The sequence below is a fragment of the Cibotium barometz genome, chromosome 28, assembly GCF_041138505.1.
Source record: "Cibotium barometz isolate CiBa-2024 chromosome 28, ASM4113850v1, whole genome shotgun sequence".
NCBI lineage: Eukaryota > Viridiplantae > Streptophyta > Polypodiopsida > Cyatheales > Cibotiaceae > Cibotium > Cibotium barometz.
In genome coordinates this window covers 1,111,757-1,135,000 of record NC_141073.1, presented here as the reverse complement: position 1 = coordinate 1,135,000, position 23,244 = coordinate 1,111,757, and the positions used below count along the sequence as shown (strand labels likewise).

The window sequence follows — 23,244 nt, the reverse complement described above, 5'->3', positions numbered from 1 at the left end:
TTCCCCATATCTCAAAGGGAAGAATGGACACTAGTCCTATTCTCCATAACCTCATGACAAGAATGGCAATAGTGCCATTCCCCATATCTCAAAGGGAAGAATGGACACTAGTCCTATTCTCCATAACCTCATGACAAGAATGGCAATAGTGTCATTCTCCACCATGGGTTATGCAATAGTGTCGTTCTCCACCATGGGTTCTTGAGAATGACAATTGTGCCATCATCCCCATGGGGTTATGGACCCAAAGAGGAGATTGCATGACTACCATGCTCCCCTTTGGGTTAAGGAGAACGGCATTAGTTCCATTCTCCCCTTTAGGTTAAGGAGAATGGCACTAGTGCCATTATCCACCTACCCCCACCAAGGGGGATAGTAATAGTGACATTCTCCACTTACCCACCAAAGGAGAGAATGACAATAGTGTCATTCTTCCCTTTGGGTTAAGGAGAATGGCACTAGTGCCATTCTCCATCTACCCACCAAAGGAGAGAATGGCACTAGTTCCATTCTCCTTCACCCAAAAGGGACAATGGAGAATGTCATTCTTCCCCATAACTCCATGGTGGAGAATGGCACTAGCACCATTTAACGTAGTCCCCATGGGGTTATGGATAACAGTAATATTGTCATTCTCCTCTACAGTCCCTTGGGAGCATGGCATTATGGCTATGCTTATTTATGTGTGTAAGGATACCGACTTGTCTATCAAAATTCTTTGGCTTTGTAATTTTTTTTTCCATAATTGAAATGATAGGGATGACTACTAGAGGTGGGGACAAGGTTAACATATTGGTGGGAAATGAAGTGGTTGCAAGTTGGTGCAATTTGTGTAATCGACCCAAATGGCTATTGTAGTGGTGTGAAAAAATATTGGGGTAGATAATGTATCAATGATAGTGGCGAAGAGTATCAATAATGACACGCTCCTGCCATTTCCCACTATGGATGCAATGAATATCGGTGAAGCACTTTGGACTGTTGTCAGGTGGCCTAAGACCTCTATTGGTGTGGCTTAAGATGAGCCAATATCTCAAGGGGTTTCATGTAGTGAGTCCGAGCAACCTCATGTTGAGGCAATGCCAGTTTCTTCATTAAAAATTGACAACGGCATTCATGAAGCTTGGAAGGAGAAAAATGTTATCATGTGAGATGAGGGCATGATACAGACAATTGGGGAGAGTGTGATCTTATATGTAATCCAGATGAGTCTATAAACTTCGATCTATTAGGTGAGGATTGCCTCAATGTCGGTATTGAGAAGATCAACCATATTACATCAAGTGCCTCAGTCTTCTATGCAACAAGACATCGGTAGTGTTAGCCTAGTTAGGTGGCCATTAAGCAGATTACCATATTGGATCTGGAAGCCCATTGCAACGATATGTGTCCATGGCACAAGATGCTAATATTCATGAAGTGGTCAGCAATGGAATGTTAGCACATGATGCTCCACCTTCTTCAAACAAATGAAGCCGGCTTCCCCCCACCTCAAATCCCATGCGCCCACATAAAATGTGGGGGGATGAAGACAAGGGAGAAGACCCTTCAGCTTATGAACTTTAGCGATCAACCCCTTCAAGCTTATATGGTATATAGGATAGGCCCCCTGCCACGTTGGTAGCTGGTGGTGAGTCCTCTCTTTTTTCCCAATAGTGGTATGTTGTAGAGCATGATATGAGATGCACGGAACACCAAAAACATCATTTTATCGATATAGAGAGAATGGTAGTTTCAGAATGGTGTGCAACAATATGTGCATGGAAATACAGGGATTGTGAGGTACTGGGTGCACACAAGTATGGGTAGGGCTCTTATGCAGTGGATAATAACATAGAGCATATTCCTCACAAGAGTAGAAACATGTTGGATGGTTCTACAGCCACATTGGTGTAGTGTGCTGTTGACCTCACGTAGAATGTCTACTTGCTTATATACTTCAGGTATTACCAATTGTGTCTATGAGAGGCTATCCACATCTACCTTTGGTAGGCTTTGGAGCACATACTTCAAGAATGTGGCCTTGGCCAAGACCAGTGAATTCTCTAAATGCAGTTTGTGCAGTAGGATCAAGGCTCAGTTGGCAGCCTCAAAGATTTAAGAAGAGCACAATATGCTGATGGAGGAAAGAAAGAAGCATATGATACAGCAACAAAGTTGCAAGAACCTAAACTATACATGGCACAGGTACCCAGAGATAGATCCACATAAATACCTATGCATAATCCATGACAAGATGAACCAGAAGAAGAAAACAATTCCTAGACTTCGAGTGAGGTCAAAGGACACAGATGCCGCGTGGGAATTACAAGTGCCACTAATTGGAATGATTCCTCATGGGTATGGGCATGGTCATTATGAGCACTTGACCCTCAATGGTTTGTGGCCATCTGACCTCAACCTCACGATTAGCTCTCTTTCATTCAGTTTGCGCAGCTTGGATAGGATGGACATACATGACCTTGGAGACCTAGCTACGTATGGGATTCCAAGAAGCAATGTCCCACTTTTGCATTTTCTGAACTCGAGAAAGGCATTAAACTGTCATTACATTTTCGAAGGTAATCAACCTATCAGTGTGGGTGGCTAATGTTGAATTGTAGATGATGCCAGTATCATAACTACAAATCTGGAGCCCTCAAATGGTGGCCCAACATTGACCATGGAGGCCACAACCACATACGGGGATCCCATGCCATCACATGCACATGGTGAACCCCCCCTCTTTAGATAGAAATGCTATTGTTGATCCCCCATTCCGTAGGTTACCTGAGAACTCGCGCATTGGTGAACGAGAACATATACTTATTTGCATACCTGGGCATGGTCATTATGAGCACTTGACCCTCAATGGTTTGTGGCCATCTGACCTCAACCTCACGATTAGCTCTCTTTCATTCAGTTTGCGCAGCTTGGATAGGATGGACATACATGACCTTGGAGACCTAGCTACGTATGGGATTCCAAGAAGCAATGTTCCACTTTTGCATTTTCTGAACTCAAGAAAGGCATTAAACTGTCATTACATTTTCGAAGGTAATCAACCTATCAGTGTGGGTGGCTAATGTTGAATTGTAGATGATGCCAGTATCATAACTACAAATCTGGAGCCCTCAAATGGTGGCCCAACATTGACCATGGAGGCCACAACCACATACGGGGATCCCATGCCATCACATGCACATGGTGAACCCCCCCTCTTTAGATAGAAATGCTATTGTTGATCCCCCATTCCGTAGGTTACCTGAGAACTCGCGCATTGGTGAACGAGAACATATACTTATTTGCATACCTTTCTCTGCTTGTAGCAAGGGGTGTTTTCAAGAGTATTCATTTGGGCTTCTTGATGGTAGGACACACACAAGGATATCGATGCAATGTCCACCAGGTTCTCTAAGAGATTACGAGTGGGTAAGCATTCACTTTCCCATAGCTGATGGATATATTAAAAAAACATCATCATCCTCACCAATAACATTTATTCCTACATGGGTTTCTAACTTCAAAAGTTATGTGGATGGCTACCTATGTGATGGATACCTATGTGATGGATAGGACATACTCGAGGGTCATGTAAAACCATTACAGCTTCAATTTTTCATGCAAGGCGACAAACCGATGATGCAGTATAAAGTGCATCCAAAATCACATGATTGGATGCCAAGAGAAGGGGGTATTTAGATATGAAAGAAAGATAGTGAGGGATGCCACCCAAACCTACTGACAATGGTTGAATTTGCAAGAGACCACTCAAGTAATATCAAGAATAAAGGATTACATTGGGTTTTGGGAGAGGTGTGCAACTAGACGGGACAAGAATGCATCATACAAAACCTATATTAGACCAGTGATAGATTACTGGAAAAACATGATTAGAGAACTTGAGCAATGACATATCTCAGAGACAGGAATGCACATAGATTTTTGGCCAAGAACAAAGTTACCTCATCAAGTGGATAATGTGGATGCTCACATTAATGAGTTCCAAGGCTATGAGGAATAGAATGACCACTATTGTGGGCCTCAAAGTGGTAAGTCAAGGGAGGAGTTTAGACCAATGATAGACATTAAGCAAGGTGACTGTCTAGGTGAGGCCATCTGACCACCCTATATACCCCATATGGCTTGGTATTGCCCAATCAAGCATCAAGACGGATGCGACATCTCCCAACTTCAAGAAAGTATTAATTCACTATTGGGCACCATGTGCTAAGAGAAAAGGTCTAAAAGATTCAGAAGCCTATATTGATTGTAGGAACAAGTATTGGGTAGAGAATAGGTTGGATCCATAACTATGGAAATGTGTTGATGTGATCATGTGGTCATAGACATCAAAAGCCATAAATCCACCAAGACTCAACAACTTGCATGTATCAAAGCACAAGAAGGCTTGCTTGCTAGTGGAATTTAGACAATGGTGATGATTTTGTCCTTGACGATCTCCTAGCCTATCAAGGTAATATTCATGTGATGTTTTCCATTTACTATGATCTTTCTTAAGTATTATTATAGTTTACAAAAGATTGACCAATTTTCTTTCTCTTGGTGCACGAAAAATGCAAAATCAAACGAGAACATACTTTACATGGTGTTTATTAACACCACCCTCTTGTATGATTATCAACCTCTAGCAATCCATTGCATCCCTAAATGGTGTTTATTTTCAATCCCTAACAACCCTTCATGCACACTGTCACTACTACATTTCGGTTCCCAAAATTAACGGATTTCCCTTAGTTAACAAAATCTCCCAAAATAAACAAAATTCTTCCACTTTCAAAATTCCCAAAATGTGAAAATTTTCCCACTTTATCGAATAAGTGATCATTACCGCCATAGATGCATCTCGAGGCTGTAATGTATAACCAAACCCACATGTAGCCAGCCTCCTCATCCCTCTCGACTATGCTAACCATGGGCTCTGAATCCCCCCCAATGTCTGACCACAAAGTCCCATTGCAATTCCAAACTACTATCCTCAGATGTCTAGTCCCATAGACCCCATGTTCCTATTTGGGATGTCCGTCTCTGATGATGACCTTGCTATCTCTATAAGCCGCCCACTTCCCCGCCTTACAAGCTTCAAGCACCTGCAACATGCTCATTTTCCTATGCTCCACCTATGTGGGAGTGAGGTCATCACCAAGATAAACTTTCTCACCTTTGAGGGTTGCTTGATGATCAAAGAATGATTGTCGACTAGTGGCGTCCTCGAATTTGAGGAATAGTGGGCAGCACATGTGGTGTCCTTGCTTGCTCTCCATTCCAACATAGTATGGTGGCGTCTCCATTGGCAAACTCCGCTTCTTGCAGCCCAACCACACGCACATGTAATGCCCGAATCTTCCTCCTTTTTTTCTCTTCAATTGTGTCGTGAATAATAGTGGGCGCGTGTGGTGTCTATGGTTTTGGTGACCTCTATCGACTCCTTCTCAACTACTTTCGTCACTAACGCAGCCCAACCTCATTCAATCTCCCTTTTGGTCTGAGAGAGAGAGAGAGAGAGAGAGAGAGAGAGAGAGATTAAGTGTCTACTAAAGACCTAATGGGTCTATGAGGCCAAAAGTGATACACAATGAAATCTCATCATGGTACAAAAGAGAGATATTAAGCGTCTACTAAAGACCCAATGGGCCTATGAGACCAAATTTGATACAATAATGTCCATGGCATATCTAATAATGAAACGGAAAATAAAATAGAACAAATCAAAACTATCTCACTGGAGTGATACAAAATTGTCCATGGAAGTCTTATTATGGAATACAAGGAACATGAAACATGAGAGGAGCATCAGCCCCCAATAGATGGTACACCACTCTCCAAAATATCAAGCATGGGTCTAAAGAGGTCTCTGTCAACTACGCGAGGGGGAAATGTAGCTCGATGGCGATGGAGCATGTCTTGGATCTGGAGCTGATGAGGGGATTGTGGCCGAGGTCCGGTGGGTTGGGACACCCGGCACAGTGGAACGCAGAGGCCTTGTCCAATGTAACTTCTCTCGGGCGAGGTAGGTCTGCAGCAGCACGTAACACACACACACACACACAGAGAGAGAGAGAGAGAGAGAGAGAGAGAGAGAGAGAGAGACGGCATTCCTTCCTGCATCTGCACATCAGATTGCCAGAGAGAAGGAGCTCGTAGGTTTTGGCTATACTCCCCCATGGTGCCAAGTGGTGGGTGGCATGGCCTACACACGTTAAGGGAAAGCGGTGCCCATTTTTACAGCCCTTGGGTTCATCCAAACCCACGTGAAGGGAAAAGGGCGGTGCCATCCTGGGCTCATCCAAGCCCTTGGGTTCATCCAAACCCAACTGCGTGGCCCATCCAGGCCAAGAATTTGTCAGGGCAGCATACAGCTGGTGACAGCAAAGGATACAAAAATTGAGTAATTTGAAGCCAACTCTTCATCTTCTGCAATCAAAATCATGGAATTTATTAGGCTGAAGCCAAGACGTCATCACGGTCGTTCAACTGGCAGAATATCCTCCACTGCCATTGCAGGTAAACGTTATTCTGCACCGAACGCAATGTATCGCCTTCTAGTTTCCCTGCCCATCACTTTCAAGCTCAGAATGGTTGCTGCCAATTGCTATCATCCTCCAAATCCACAGTGCCCATCAATATCAACTCAGCCAACCTTGACATCCGTGCTGCCGGTCGCCCTCTGCTAGAAAATTGGACTCCCCCGGAGCCACTCTCTCTCCCCAGGCATCCAGGAGTCCGGGATTTTCACAGCTGCAGAAGTACCCCACCATGTGTCATGTATACTTATACGGATGTAATTTTTCTTCTTTCTTTCCTTTTGGTTGACAGAAAAGGTATATCCTGATAAAGATGGAGAGGTGCTGTTATTTTCCTGTATATAATTGCACTATGCCCATATACATCCTATAAATTGTGTATACTTCTTTTTCTCTTGAAGAAAAAAAAAGTGTGACCATGACAGGGTTTGCGTATTGAAACTTGAAAGAGCAGGGACTCCATATTCTAGGTGAGAATTATCACTTCTATATTTTAATGACTATAGATCATTTCAATATCTCAGAGCATGGGGGTAATTAATGTGTACAAAAATCAGGGAAAATCATAATGTTACAACTTGTGTCATTATTCGTGTGTAACCAAACCTGTCGAGTTAACTCTTACTCGACTTGGTATGTCATTGTATGTGTTTGTTTTCAGGCCCTGCAGGGTGGGGGAGGAGACAGGACAAAAGTGATACAGATTGCCTAGACCTAAATGCGACATAATGAGCCTTGTAGTTGGCCTTGAATACCTTCTATAGCTTCTCCAAGATCTTTTATCTTTCCAAGCAGCAAATCTTTCTCTCTAAGAAGTCGTGACATATAAACAGATTTCTCATCTTCTACCATTTCAATCTCCTCAAGCTTCTTGCATATTGCATCTGTGTCTCCTGTGCTAGCCAAGCTGAGCACCTGTTTTAACAAGGTTTGTACCTGCCACAGCAAATAACAAACATAGTTTATATGGCAGGATACTAAATCACAACAAGCACAAGCACCACAGATATTGATCCCAGCACACCATATAACAATCATAGTTTATATGGCAGGCTTTCTGAATCACAAGAAGCACAAGCACCACAGAAGTTGATACCAACTCAGTTAACATTAAGCCTGCTACAGCCAACACCCACATACATTACATCTATTAAACTCATTTAAAATAAGGGATATTTGCAAACTAATACCATCTTAACTTTTTCTCACAGACCAACAAGTCATGCTTAACATAGACTGTACAAGATCACATCCCTAATTACAAGCATGAACGCCCGGGAGTCCATATATCAAGGGATGCCCACCTTACAATTAACTACTTGCTAATGCGCAATGCGTCTAATCACTTTTATAGACATCAAATACGGAACTTTTTAAGCTGTCACTTGAGATCACTGTGTTTCTGCAAAAAATACAAGTTTTGCACTTTATTCCAAAAACCCAATTTACATGCTTTTGACTTCTGATCAATGCATATGCAGTGTGCTCAGACACCAGGGTCCACAAGATAACAGTGACAACCAAGGCTGGAATGGCTGAGATCTGAAAGTGGGTAACCTGAAGGGCGAGACCAGTTGCAAACCTTTCCCTAGCCCAAGCAATCGTGCCCCAGGTGATCAAACAGCGGACACTGGGCTCGGATATGAAGAGCCTAAGGATCCTCTGCCAGATATGTTAGGCCTTTGAGCAGTCCCAAAGGCAATGTCATTGACTCTCAACAGAGGCGCGGTAGTAGCAACACACAGAAGGTCATCCCGCAATGGCAAGCCAACTGCCAACAGCAAGGCTGCAATGTGTGAGTACCCAAACTAAAAGAGTAACCCTCCCAGGGCGCAAGCTATCCTAGAGCATGTGCCAATAATCCAAAAGACAATCACGGGGTACACCCTGAGCCTGCCACTAAGCTTCCGCTGCCGGGGTGCCGTCCAGCTCCTGCAGGAGAATGTGCTACCAAAGGCGAACTGAGTATCAGAAAAAGGGGATGCCAGGGGCCTTCAGACGGCAAGATGAGTCCCGCCAGGGCTCTCCCAAGGCTACCTTCAAAGGGGAATGGCCGATGTGCCAATGGCAGTCATGAGAGCCCACATTCCACATCCACTAGGCCTCCTCTAAGAGGTTAGTGCCTGGTAGTAGTCCCCCATGAAGGCCGGAGGGTGAGTCGTCCTCAATGCTGAACATCGCCACAAGAACATCATGCAGGGAGAAGCAAGCTACCCATAGGAGGATCCCAGGGGGGTGCGACACTCAGGGGGAATGGCGAAGTTGATGTTGAGGCTAAGACGGATCCCTCCTTTGAGGCCAGCACGCCTGAACGGAGGAGGGTGGGGAGACCGCAGGAGTAGAGCAAAGAATCCAGAGTCTGAGCAGGGCCAGAATTGATGCGAAGGTGGGCATCTAGCTTTAAGAGGGAAGCTGTATGAGCGTTCCACATGAGAGGAGGTCGCAGCAGGCCCTCCTCATCACATGCGGAGTGAGACTGGAAGAGGCTAGCTGCAAACTTATCCTTAGAGGAGGTGCTAAGCTTCCCCCGGATGCTTAGATGCCACGAGCCGCTACAAACAGGGGTGAGGGTCAAGATGCAGGCCAGAATAAAATCCTTCCATGGTTCCCCTCTCGGCTGGAGATTGCTGCCGAACCACAAGAAGTTACGGATAAGCCTCTGAAACTGGCTGACACACGAGCGGGAGAAAAGCCCAGGAGGAGGCAATGCACCACATAATAGCCGGCTGTTACGACCCCGTGTTTTTCTCTGGACAGAAAGCAGGTGGGCACTGGCACGGGATGGACAGTGTGAATGGCATCCGTTTGGATTTGAAAAGGAAACCCCATATGTGGCCAGCCCAAGTGTGAAAGGGACAAAAAGGGATTTTATAGTTTCTAAGGTTTTAAAACCTTGGATGATAAAAAAATTATTATATTTGGAAGCGTGTGTTTTGCTATTTGCTTTTAGTTTTTTTTTTTGGAGAAAAGCGAATCGCATCCTTGTTATAAGGCGAAGGGTGGCAGAATTCGTGGGTGTGGTGTCGTGTGGTGTGGCGCATCACCTTGGCGATCACTGTTGCAGATACATGGGCTGAGGGAAGGCGGTACAGGAGATGGGTATACAGCAGCAGCCAGTCGCTCGACACAGGCAAACCCGGTTTGGCCGGTCGCCAGAGAGCACAGGCGACACCAGATCAGCAGCGCAGGGTATTGAAACCGGTGGGATGGGCTGCTGCAGGGAGCATCGGGCTGGACCGCAGGGTGGCACAAGGCTGCAGATGTTTGGACTGCTCCTCCTCCCCCTTGCTCGCGCTGTCGCTTGTGTGTGGGCATTCGTGCTGCTGTGGCGCTTCTGTGGGGCTACTGTTGTGAGCGACTCCGTGCTGTTTTCGGCTGTAGGTTCTCTCCCCCATGTGTGTGGGCGCACGTGGCACTGTTGATCTCGGCTACTGTTGTGGCAGCTTTGTGTGGGTTGTACCACCGCGGAGGATGGCTGTTGATGTTCCTGTTGATGTTGTATGACAGTGCTGCTGTTTCAAACCATGGGGGGAGGTAGCAGTGGCCTTATTCCCCAAACCTTTTTGGTGCAAGAGACTAGAGATAGGCTTTTCTCTTTCTCTCTCTCATCGTGGATTGCAGGCCCTGTTGAAGAGACTTGGATACAGAAGATCAAGCTACATATACACGGGATGATGTTCATGGAAGAGATGTGTTCCTCTTCGTCTTGAACTTATGTGTATTCAGGGATTGCTTGAAACGGCCTCTATCTTTCTCTCTCTGGGCTATGGAAAAAGCACAGGGTATTGCTGTGGAAATCAACCCTGGTTCTGGCACCTTGCTTGGATGGTGTATCTGTGGATTTCTCATGGAAACAGGACATTGGTTTTTCGAGATGAAACTGGACTTTGGTTTCGAGGAAACAGGCCTATGGTTTATGGGATACAGGTTGTCTTTGGTTTATCGGATACAGGTCTTTGGTTTCATGTGGAAAACATGTCTTTGGATTCATGTGAACAGGTTGTAGTTTCTCGAGGTTACATGCAAGCTGTGGCTATAGGGAAGGACATGTGGTACGGTACAGCCCTACTGCTGTTTGGGAAAAGGTTCGAAGGATCCATAGTTGAGATGGAGAAGACCTTTGGAAAGCAGGGAGGTGTTGTACAGGTGTGCCTTCTCTATGGTATGTTGTGCTGTAATAACGAGAATTCTCTTTTGGAAGTCCTGGGTGAAACTATAAGGGATCCTATTGGTAGAGGATTCTACAAGTTGTACTTTGTACTCAAATTTGATCAAGTAAAGAAATACCGCAAGGGGCGCCACTGCGATTTGGGGCCAATCGGTGTGCGTGTAATTTTTGCAAGAGCACTCTAGCTACCCTTGTTTGCTCTCCTTTTCCAGGTCCTCAAAGGTGTTGAAGTGTTTTGTGTGCGAGTGTTCGTTTCACCGCCCGTCAAATTTCTGAAGGCCGGTTTCACCGGCAATACCTGGTCGCCAGCAACAACCCGGCCGACAAGTAAGAGACAAGCTAGCAGCTCCAGTAGAGAGGCTTCCGCCAAATGCTCAAGAAAGGCAATCTGCTGCTCAAGAGTGATGTCGATGCCATGTATGTGTGTATATATATGTGTATATATGTATGTATGTATGTATGTATATGTATATATATGTGTGTATACATATGTATGTATACATATTTCTGAGTTGTGATATATTATGTACATATGTACTATATATATACATGCATACGATATATGGATATACATATTATCTACGTATATATATATCTATATACATACGTCATATCTGGCGTCCACGGCAGCGTGCCGTGGTGCGTCTGGATATCCACTAAAGAGGGGAAAGGAGGTCACCGGAAAACCCCAGAACTTGTGCCCAAGTACTCCGTGCACCATAAGCAAGGCAAAACAACTCTATAGCCTCTGCAAAGCGCGGGAGATTCCCATACGAGCCAGACACGTCAGGATCAATATTATCCAAAAATTTCACATCCAAGAGCTCCTCCAAAGTGCACATGGGGAGGCTGATTAGCCATGATGCTAATTTGCGTGAGAAAGGCTGACTAGAACACACTGACGCTGAGGCTAAATGGAAAAGGGAGGGGAAAGGCCCAATACCAAGGCCGGGCAGCAGGAAGAAGAGGGGGGCAGGGGGAAGAAGGAGCAACAGCAGAGGAGGGAAGGGCATGCAGAAGAGGGGGGAATGACAGGCAGGGAGGGATGTAGGCAGGCAACAGATGAGGGCGAAACAGGGGAGAGCAGGCAGCATAGGGGGATGTCCACTTTGTGAGTATCTTAGAGCTATAAATGTGATTGATGTCCCACTCGTGACTACCTTTGAAGGTAAATGGGATCGGTGTCTTAGTCATGACTACCTTTGAATCTCTCCTATAGGCCCTATGGTTTTTTGAGGATCATATTGTATGATACTGGCCAGATATTGGAAATCCATCACCACAAAAGAGTGGCGGAATCTTAGTCCAAAGGTGTTGATTTTCACATCACGTAGGTGGTTTAGCACCATTGCCATCGGTGAGCTTGACCAATACATTGGTATCATCATCTAAGTGAGAAGTGTGAGCTTCCCCAAGTTTCCTGACAATGCTTTGTGATAACTTTGACTTCACCATTCAAGATTACACAAACACCTTTGTCTTTGTATACCAAAGGCAACACTGAATTCATTTTTTCCAAATACTGTCCTAAATTAATCATTAAGACGTTAGGTATGGTTCTTATTTCCTCCTCCACCTCAAGGGAAAAGATTTAGAGCTTGACTCTCACTCTATTTGTTCCATCGTCTAGGCTTTCAAATTGCCTTTCATCAATTCTTTAAGGTCTTGCCATAAGTGTGGATTTCTTTACATTGAATAACTTATGGCAAGACCTTAAATCTATGAGATCAACAATATTCCTTGGTTGATAGTCACATTTGCCAAGTGATGGGCTAGGACATACTACGGTATAAGGAATTTGGCCTAGCTCCTCCTTCACGAATGGTTTCAAAAAGGAAAAGTCTCATGTTGGAAAGTAATTTATCTTGTCCCATAGGCAGTAGATTTGATTCTTCCTCATAATCCTCAACCCTTTGGCTAGACATAACTTAAAGAACAATGGGTGATTCGAAGTTATATTGTGGATGTCCTACAAAGAAAGGGACATGCCATAGTTTATAAGAGTGGTCGGTTGCAAGATGCCGAGCTTTCTTTGGGCATATATGAGAAAGAGAGATTGGCTATGATTCATGCTTTAACAATTTGGAAACATTACCTTCTTGCGATTGATTTCACAATGAAAACAGACCACTGAAGTCTAAGGTACTTTCTCACGCAGAATAAACTCTTACAAAAGCATATGAGGATGGAAAAAGTCCTCTTTATGTTTCATTTTCAGATTGTACACACTCCAAGAAGGAAGAATGCGATGGCAGGTGCCTTGTCCAAGAGACCATATGTGGCTGCAATTTCAGTTGCATCTCATGGGGACATATCTGCCATGCGATAATTGTATCATAAAGATGCAGATTTCGCAAGTTGTGATGGACTGCTCCAAACATGTTCCCAGCTGATTTGCCTGACGGTTTACCACCTAAGACATGTGGGTATGAGGAACAACAGGGAGCAAAGCTAGCTTGGAGCACCAGGTATTTCTCTCTCCGCAGTGCTTCACCTTGCCAGGCGTTAGTACGGGCGTGCTTGTTGGTGCACGGTCCCGGAAGACCAGTAAGGGCAAGTGTTCACCCAGTGAAGGTGGGAGACTGTCTGTGGTTTGGTATACTACAACAGTTGATTCTTCATCGACAAAATCTTGTTGTATTTCATTGTTCTCACTCCATGTCATGGAGGAGTCTGGCCATGAGGCCCATGAACACTTGTACATACAAATACTCCAAGAAATACAAACTATAGTGAGGGGGGGGCTGCTCTTTCCGGCCCCAGTGTTGGTGTCAAGTGTTCTTGGTCATTTTTTTTCCAGTTTTGATGTTGCTAATAATGTCCATTGTTGGTATTAGTTAAGTGATCTAAAAATGTGTATTTTGTCTTCCGATTTGTAGGCCTCCTGTAGGGAGCGGTTATAGACGAACTGCCTTGTCAAAGGAGTTTGAGATGACCGACTTAGGCTTACTTCATTTCTTCTTGGGATTGGAGATTTGGCAGACCTAGAGAGGGTTCTTTGTTTCTCAGCAGCGGTATGTTCACGAGTTACTTGAGGCCTTTGGGATGGAGAACTGCAAGCCTATTACTTCACCGATGGACCTGAACACCGGAATGTGGATCACTCTATCTATCGAGTTATTACACGGTAGTTGGCCTTGTACAAAACAACCCTATCGGTTTAGTGAAACCGATAGGGATGATGAGAGACAAAGGCAACTCCAAGATTACCTTTAGACGGGGTTTGTACAGCCCAGTGGTAAGTCTCCATGGGGGGCACCTATGCTTTTGTCCAAGAAAAAGGACGGCACAATGCGCTTCTGTGTTGACTACAAGGGGCTTAACAAACTCAATTGTCACGCATGGATGATCTCATGGATTGTTTGGTTTGATAAATGCTCCAGCTGCTTATTATGAATGATTTACTTTGTCCAGCTGGACCTGGGAAAGTTTGTTGTGGCATTCCTGGATGACATACTTATTTATAGTATGTCATTGCATGAGCATGTACCGCATAGTTGTTTCTCGTACCGGTACGAATGGGTTCATGCCGTACGGTTCGTACGGTACGAGTACCCCCCCCCCCCAAAAAATTTTCCTTGGAAAAAAAAATTCCAAATGCTTTAAAAAAATATAGAAACCCTGGTTAACGAAGATCCCAAATGCTCGCAATACTTCGCAACTTTCGTGTCCACTTAGTATTCCATATGGGGTTGTTGAGAGACCTAAAAAATCTGGCGAGGTAGACTGGTAGTGTACACTTGATCGGTAGGATGAGAGAATCTTGCTACATCACTTGGAGATCCCTGGTATAGGTAGGCTAGACAGTTAGATTCTCAAGTTATGTACGAGGGAGAAGATTTGGACATGGCCATTTTGATCTAGAGAGGAGTCCCTAAACCTATCACCCTAGATACACTGCTCGTATTTGTGCAAGGACGGTCCCTTAGTCATAAATGCTACACTGGGAGACCTTTGGTATTGCATTACCCATCCAAGTTCTTTTTTGGAGACAATCGGGAGATCCAACTGGGAGAGACACATATCCATGTTCTGGTTTCTCAAGCACTGCAGACTCCTCCCCTCCCAACCTTCCCTCACATTCAAGCTTGAAGCTCCATAGGTTGTAAGTGTAAAAAATAAAAACTGCATTTTATCGTACGGTATCCGAAAATTTCATATCGTACCAAAAATTCCCATACGGTATCGTATTTTCGTACCGTGACAACTATGCATGTACGGCATCTCACTACTATCTTGCAGAGATTGAGACACAACAAGCTCTAAAGGAATCCAAGTGCGGCTTTCTTTAGAACAAAGCTCCTTTATTTGGGTCATATCATTACTCAGACAAAGTGAGACAAGTTCTTGAGTGGCTAGTGTCATGGACTATATGGCAAGTCAAATCCTTTTTGGGTTTTACAGGCTTCTTTCGGAAGTTTATCCGAAATTATGCCAAGGTGGCTGCACCATTGACACGACTCCTAAAGGGGGTTATGAAAAGGAAGGGAAGGAATAGTCCTTTGGTTCATTGCAATGAAGTCCTTAACAAGAGCTTCGTGGCTTTGAAAGCGTTGGTGACTACGGCACCTATGTTGTATTTAGTGGATCCTAGCAAGTTGTTTGTGGTCGAGACAGATGCTGGTGATTTTACCATAGGGACATCTCTTTCCAAGATTGTCGGCCCGTTGCCTTTGAAAGCACAAAGCTCATTGAGGTCGATATACGGTACCCAACACAAGAGAAGAAGTTGCTTGCAATCATTGATGCCTTGAAGAAGTAGACACATTATCTCTATGGTTCCTTAAAGTGCATTTGCGATCAAGACGATTTGTATGGTTGCAAAGCCAGGTGAGTTGAACTCATACAAGAGTTCAATCTTGAGATACCATAGCCCAAGGGGTCTCGCAATCCGGTTGTAGATACCCTTCACTAAATTGGAAACTAGATTATGTCTTCCTCTCATCATCCGGGAGTGATGGTCAAACTAAGCGTACTAATCACACTTTGGAGAACATGATATGTACCTTTTTTTTTTCAAAAAGGCAGTGACGGTGGGAAAGGTACCTTGTACAACTTGAATTTGCGTATAACAATAATAAGCATTCGACGGCAAGCTTTAGTCCTTTTATGCTTATGTACGGTTTTCAATCTCAATCACACTTATTTCTATAGGATTGGGTAAAATCCAAGATCGGCAAGCGAGAGATTTCTCGCAGGATATGCAGAGGGTGCTTAGCCTTGCCAACGAGAGTGAATTGACAGCTCAGGATCGATGGGGTTCTTAGACATAGAACTTGATAATCTGGGGATTTTATCCTCTGGATGGGACTTGAGTTTCTTTCTAGTGTGTAGCATAGTCACAAGAAATGTTTCTAGGTTTTGAAAGTTTCAAGGTTTCTAAGGTTCTTTTTTCGAAAGGTTTCATCCATCACTAAGAAAAACCAGAGGTTTTTTCGATTTTTATGAAAATATTATATATATATATATATATATATTGTGAATCGTGATGAAAGCGAGGTGGTAGAAGAAGAAGAAGAGGGTAAAGGAGAGGAAGGGAAAGCTTTAAGTAGAAGAAGATTGCAAAGGGGAGAAAGTGGGAGAGGAGAAGAAGAGGGGAAGGGAGGAAAGGAGAAGAGGAGATGGTATGAGAAGAAGAGGGGCAAAAGGGAGGAGAGCAGAAGAGGGGGAAAGGAGAAGAGGAGATGGTATGAGAAGAAGAGGGGCAAAAGGGAGGAGAGCAGAAGAGGGGGAAAGGAGAGACAGTGGAAGCAAAAGAAGAAGGGAGTTAAGGGGAGGAAGTGAAAGAAAAGAGTAAGGAACAGAGGTCAAGAGAAGACGAGGGGGAAGAGAGGAGATGGAAGGTGAAGAGGAGGAGATGGAAGCAAAAAAAAACCCCCAAAAAAAAACGAAGAAAACAAAACTTGAAATTTGGGCAAAACCACCTTACTGCAAAGGTTTTGAGGTTTTTTAGATAGAGGAGAAGGAGAGGAATTAGAAAGTGACGAGGAAGATATGGGCGAAAAACCAAGAAAACCCCCAAAAGAAACTTGAAATTTGGGCAAAATTGCCATACTACAGAGGTTTCAAGGTTTTTTCGAAGTTTCGAGGTTTCTTGTACCGGGACACTAATCTACAGACTAGGGAACTAATCAAGTCGGGTTCACAGGTTGATACTTGGCTAAGGTTTCCTAGATTGATAAAAAAAGAATAATGGCCTTTATAGCGCATTAGCTATTTATGGCATAGTTATCACTATATAAGTGAGAGCTTGGGTTATTATGAGATATAATTGTACAGATGCACCACTAACGGTCCGGCTTGGACCAAGAGAGCAAACATGCTCATCCCACGCACATGGCGAGTACGTAGGTTGGCGTGTCGAAGGCCTACATGCGGGCTTCGGTGGTACAGGACGCCCGAGATAGACACGGGATTGTGCAGGAAGCCCTAGCCTTGGCTCGGGGGAGATCGGTGGATGCCAATCGTGGTTGGGAGGTGAGCTAGCCTCTTACCTCATGATTTGGTTAAGGACTTGGTTAAGGACTAACCTTGGTTTTCAGCTGTGTCAAGGGAGATTCAAGGAAGCACTTTAATGGCCATTAAGGTTGTTTTATCAATCCAAGAAACCCTACCAAGTATCAGCTTGTTAATCCCTAATATTGGGGCCCTCTAATGTGTGGATTAGTATCCGGGTGCATAACATCTGGATACATCTATATTCCTATTTGGAGGATTTCTGGACTAAAGGAAAGCCGCAATTGATTTGAGGCAAGACGAGTCTGTGGATGCAGATGATTGGAGAGAGTGTTATGTAGTTGCTTGGCATTTGCAACTACGATTGGGTTTCAGCATGAAGCAAATGTTAAAAGTAGTCGTGCGCTTCGTACGTTATAAGCAACTTCGACCATCGGGATATATGTGTCCCGGATAGATGGTCCCTTGGAGACATGCATATTCACCTCTACCAAGGTTTGATACATCCTCATGTTTACCCATAGTTGTCAGGTACCATACGATACCGTACGAGAAAATACAATATGATATTAAAAAATTCTTATCGTACGATAAAATACGGTGTTTTAAAAAAATACTTATAAACTTAGGCATTTCCAATTGAGGTATGGAGTATTTTAAAAAGCAGGGAAGCATCATAGTACAAAGGAAGCTCAAACAGCCATAGACAAGCAAAAACAAGATCATTACCCCCAAAAAAAAAAAACCGAGAAATCCGTACGAGTCCGTACGGTACGATATCGTATCGTATCGTTCGGTATTCCATACGATATGGCGTCGTACACTGTACGTAAATAACTATGTGTTCACCTAACCAAGAATAATGAGTACATGTTGCATGCAAAAGCGTAATACACATTTCCACTTGATCACCACTCAATTAAACCATAATTATATGAATAATTCAAATCATAACAAAGACACGACAAAATTTATCACAGGCATCTGGCATCATGTACACACGACACCACTTTGGGGACCAGAAGATAGGCTGGTACCCCTCCACACATACCCCCCCCCCCCTCCTGGCCGGCGCCCAATAAGGTATTTCTGATATTGCCACAAGGGGAAAAGATTGAAGTACAATAGCGAGTAGCCCAGAGCTTTGCCACCGGTGAGCTACCACTTCTTCCAGATGCAAAATGAATACAACTTCAAACAAAGGTCATGACCTACACCCTATGGCCCTTCATCATCGTGAGAACACCATGGGATCCCATCCCAAAATGATCATGCGTGAAGCCTTGAGGGACAAGGATTCAATGAGCACACAAAATTGTGTAGATCAAATGATCCAACCTTAAACATGGAATGGGCTGAAATGACACATGAAGATACATACATGGGCTGAAATGGCAAGAGTAAAGCCACTTGTTTCTTTTTTCTTGTTTCTTTTTTCTGCAAAGAGCTTGCAGAAATTGGGGTTCTTCAAGGTGCTGCACAGGTGCAGATTCAGCAGTGATACAGCCCTAAATCTTCAAAGTATGCTCCCACTTGACCCTAAATGCTCCACCAATTGCAATATTGTTTATAGATTTAAGAACATTCACATTCACAGGAATACACAAAAAGCCCTCTTTCTTCATTCATCTCCCAGCCTTGACCCAGTCAAAGCACAATTCATTCTTTGCTCAAACCAAATTCCACAATACAGCCCTCTAGACTCCCTATTACATACCCGTTTTTTAAAGGAATCCTGTAAAATACATGTGATGTAACAGCGCTCGCTAACAAAGGCTGTCCCCTTTCGTCCCACAGCCTCATTGAAGGCAACACTCCTAACAATTATGGATTTGTGCTCTGTGTTTTGGGGGAAGCATAAAGGTTGTGGCAACAAAGAAAACCATCGACAAATCAAGGTTAGCTTTTCTACAAATTGTAATATCAAAAGGCACACCAAGTCCTGTCCTGATACTTTTTAGAGTACGAAAGGAGAACAAAGCTCCACAGAAGGTTTCACAAATTTCCTTCCAAGACTTTCCACCAATGTGTGCATGTGCCACACACAAATGACAAGCATGGGAACCTATGACTTTTGTAGGTTTCCTAGACTTAACAAATACAGGAGAGGATTCATACTATCATCTTCCTCATGCATGTTGTGGTCTATTTGTAAAGGCATCCAAGTGAAAGCTCTGATCTGCAATTTTCAGGCCAGCGTGCATGCAATGTGCATAGGAAGCCATGGCACTAGTCACATTCTTGATGGCCTTGCTAGAGGATAGGAATGAATGCATTCGAGGGAGATGCAAAAGCTCATAGAAAGAAAGAGTCACAAAATTTAGTAGGGTAGAGGAAACTTTACACAGGCAAGACTCAAGAGAGATAGCTTCCTCTCTACAAGTGATTCAGCTCCCTTGCCTCACATGTGAAGATTGTATCAAGAAACTCTACAGTCAATTCCACCACAGCTCATACACAAAAAAAAGGCATGTTGCCCAGAAGGGGAAAAAAAGGCATTAGTTTATCACTTTTATAACTCAACTCTTCATGAATTTTTGTTTTACCTTGCCAGATTTTTTCAACAGCTTGGAATGTGTGTTAGAGGGCCCGTGGCTAGTGAGTCGTCTGGAAGACTTAGGTGGCCGCCTCGTCACCTGCACGCGTATCTCTCCTTTCCTTACACCTTGCAATGGAATCCATTTGTCCACCATCTGGTTTGTTGGCAGCCACTCGTATTCAACTTTACAATGCCCAATATTAGAATCCGGCAAGAGCGCATTGTGGTCCTTGACATAAAGTACTAAAGGTTTGCCAGTATCACTCATCTCAAAAGTCTGATTCCACTGTGGATGCAATGTCTTACGTATAATCTAGCAGACCTCAAACAAAAAGGAAAGATTTAGCACGCCAACAAAAAAACCCTCTTTCAAGCCTATACTCCAGCTTTTTTGAACGATAGCACGTGTAAAGAAAAATGTTCCATTTTATTTAAAATTCATTGACAGCAATCCACTTCCACCTTGATTTAAACTAGACTGCTTTCTAAAGCTCAACAGCTAAATTAATCGTATTGGAAAGTGCTTGCAAGATGAGCTATAAAATTGTACTCCATAAAACAACAATGCGTTGGTATTTTTCTAGTAGCTTACACATTAAACAGAGCCAAAGCATTGTTCAAAGTCAATAAGCCTCATCAAAGTCACAACTGCTAGCAAAGTGTCTAATAGGTCCCCATTATAAAGCTCATCAAAGCACAATTCTGATTTCCCCCTTGACACACCTTTGTTGTTCTCTTTTCATTGCCACAAAGAACACTGACAAAAGGATCACTTGTCCCCCGCAAGTCTGCCGCAACCAGATCACGAGCCTCTAACAATACAACCTCCAAAAGACCTTTTATAGCATGCTCCTCCCTTGCTCCGTTCTGCAGTCATAGAAGATTGGGTTTTCAGCAGACATGGCTTCAATTTCAAAACATAAATTAATCTTAGAAGGTTGAGAGGTACCAAAAAAAAAAAACAGAAACAGAGCCCTCATTTGGGCATGCACTAAGGAGAGAGGAGACCGCGAGGGAGGGGCCACCAGGGGCCGCGGGGAAGGGGGAGGGGGTGGGGGGGGGGGGGGAGTGGTGATAGAAGAAACCTGCAAACTTTCCGCCTCTGACTCAGAATTATAAGCTTCTATGATTAGTCTTATCTCTCCGGTGTTGATCTTCTCAAGAGGAATCCAAACGTCCCTTGAGATTCCATCCTCCAGACCCTCCAAATTAACCCGCGCACTACCCAAATTCTCATCATTAAAATAATCAGCATCATAGCATTTCAATTGCAGGTGCTCTCCATTTCCTATTTCAGGAAATTCAAAATCCTGCCTCCAGACGGGATTGAGATCCTGCTTCACTATCTTTGTTTTGCGCTCCAGCTGTATACCAAAAATGACATTACTTAGGTTTGAACGGTGAGCTAAATGAGTCAAGAGAATCTGTGTCCATGACAAAAGCCACTCAATAAAAGCACGCATGCACATGGAGGAGCTGGGGAAGGTCAACAATCACAATCCTTTTATAATCACAATGGCACAACAATATGAAATGGCACAATCTTATCACACTTAAACTATTAATACAAAATAAACAGTATGAAATGGCACAACACAAAACAAGATAGCAATAATATGTATGTATTACCAAGGATACATCATTGGCAATCTATGCCACATTTTCAATGTCATTTATTGTAAACGGAAGGGCAACTGAACACGGAAAATCTAATCAATCATGAAATCTGAAAATACACATAAGCATGCCAAATAAAACAAAATGACAGTACACCACACTAGGGGCCAGAAGATGGGCTGACTCCCCCCCCCCCTCTTATGGTTAGATTACCAAAAAGGAGTCTGCTTCCAATACAACTTTGTGGGTGCCCAAGGTTCACCACTGGCTGCACCTGTTTCTTCCAATACAATATGAAAACAAGAACATAACATAAACTGACTTTGCTGATAATTCTCAACACAAGTGAGCACATGCAGGACAACTATGGACAGCCCATAGCACTCCCACATCAGCCCGGGGGACAACTCAACATCATCGTCTTCTTCCTGTCTGGCTCATAAAGCAAGTCGACCAACCCTCAAAGGCTGTTTTCAGCAGTCAACCAGCCCTCAGTAGCCTCAGAAGAAATCAACCAGCAGCTGCACACAAGCCTGCAAGCCCCCAGTCAGAAGGAAAAATGTCTAGATGCCCACAACCAGCTCGTCCTCCATGTTTTTATCCTCTGTCCAGCCTCTATTCAAGCTGGAAATCAGCTGGCCAGCAGTGGAGAACATGCAGAAGGGTCGGCCAGCACTTCCCATGCACCTGTTAGGTTTTTGTCGCGGTAGAAGGCTGTAAACAGCCTGTAGAAGTAGTCGACCAGCACTTCCCATGCACCCGGAAAAGTAGGCGCCTCACATAAAACTGGAGTCTTACTCAAGATTAGAGCTCCTCCGCCAGTTTTAGCTTCCACGTGTGCTTCCTCCTGCACCTGCTCCAACGGAAGGTGAAGTGCTCACACGGAAAAAGTGCCCGTGAGTAAGCTAGGTTCACACACCTGAACTAGCCCGGAGTGGACATGACCAACAAACCCCCCTCAAGTGAACGGTGTGAACGGGTAGCAGGGTGATAAAGTTGTGAATACTGCACTGCACTATGCTCCATAGTAGTAGTGATTAAGAGAGATCACGATGGCAAAGATGAACTGCAGTGCCAATGGGAAAAACAAGCACTATATGATGGGAAAAAGGAGAATCCCCCCTGTCATAGTGCTAATGCTAGAGCACAGTAGTACATAAATGCATCACCTGAAATGCATGTCAAAGATCATGTGGACATCAACTGCATCAAATCAAGAGGCATCGCATAACACCCTCCTGCAGGTCCACCTCCTCGTCCCATAGTCACATGGGTCAGGGGACGGGAACGAGGACGAAGAAGGGTTTGGGGATGGGGAACGCCTAGAGGTAGGGAACGGGGACGGGGGGGGTGGGACAGGGACGGGACGTGTCTGTGGGCATTCACCTCTTCCTACCAAGACCAACCTGAACCCTTGTCCCCAACACGGACTGCTGGTGCTCGCGAGGAAGAGGCCATTGAAGGCTCATGGCAGCTTAGATGGAGCTTTGGCTCGCTCAAGCCTCAAGAACTTGTGCACTGTGCACACTCTAGAGGAGAGATGGAAGAGAGCAAGTGTGCACAACAAAGATGGAGGAGAGTATCACCCAGCAAACTTCGCACATAAGCCTTTAGATAGGCTTTTTTTAAAACATTAAAACTTTAAACTTAAAACCTAAGAGGCGAAGCCTTCCAAAAATTTCTTCACGTCCCCAAACACCCCCCCATCCCACAAATTTAAGACGTCCCCTGATAGGGGACGGCCGTCCCCTTGTGAGGGACAGCACATGGGACGTCCCCCCTGCAGAGGGACACATCCCCATGTGAAAGGGAGGCCGAGACGGCGTTCCCCCATCCCTAAGGCCCGGGACGGGCGTCCCCTGTTACTATGCCTCGACCCTTACATCTTCATCACCTGCAAAGATGTTTTTTGATGCCGTTGCTTTTAATGACTATGCTCT

General features: G+C 44.3%; 1 protein-coding gene across 2 annotated transcripts in view; it reads right to left on the bottom strand.

The window, feature by feature from the left end:
- Positions 1–6,991: 6,991 nt before the first annotated feature.
- The window catches only part of LOC147622383 (synaptotagmin-2-like), a 127,598-nt gene continuing 111,345 nt past the window's right edge, over positions 6,992–23,244 (bottom strand). Inside the window, exons 11-14 of one of the 2 annotated variants that reach the window (XM_086821916.1) lie at positions 20,773–21,051; positions 20,411–20,554; positions 19,695–20,000; positions 6,992–7,460 (exon numbers count right to left, since the gene is read on the bottom strand). In XM_086821916.1, coding sequence (XP_086678042.1) covers positions 7,239–7,460; positions 19,695–20,000; positions 20,411–20,554; positions 20,773–21,051 — 951 coding nt within the window. In that variant the 3' untranslated portion in view covers positions 6,992–7,238. The remainder of the gene's footprint in view (positions 7,461–19,694; positions 20,001–20,410; positions 20,555–20,772; positions 21,052–23,244) is intronic. The other variant, XM_086821917.1, reaches the window with a different exon arrangement.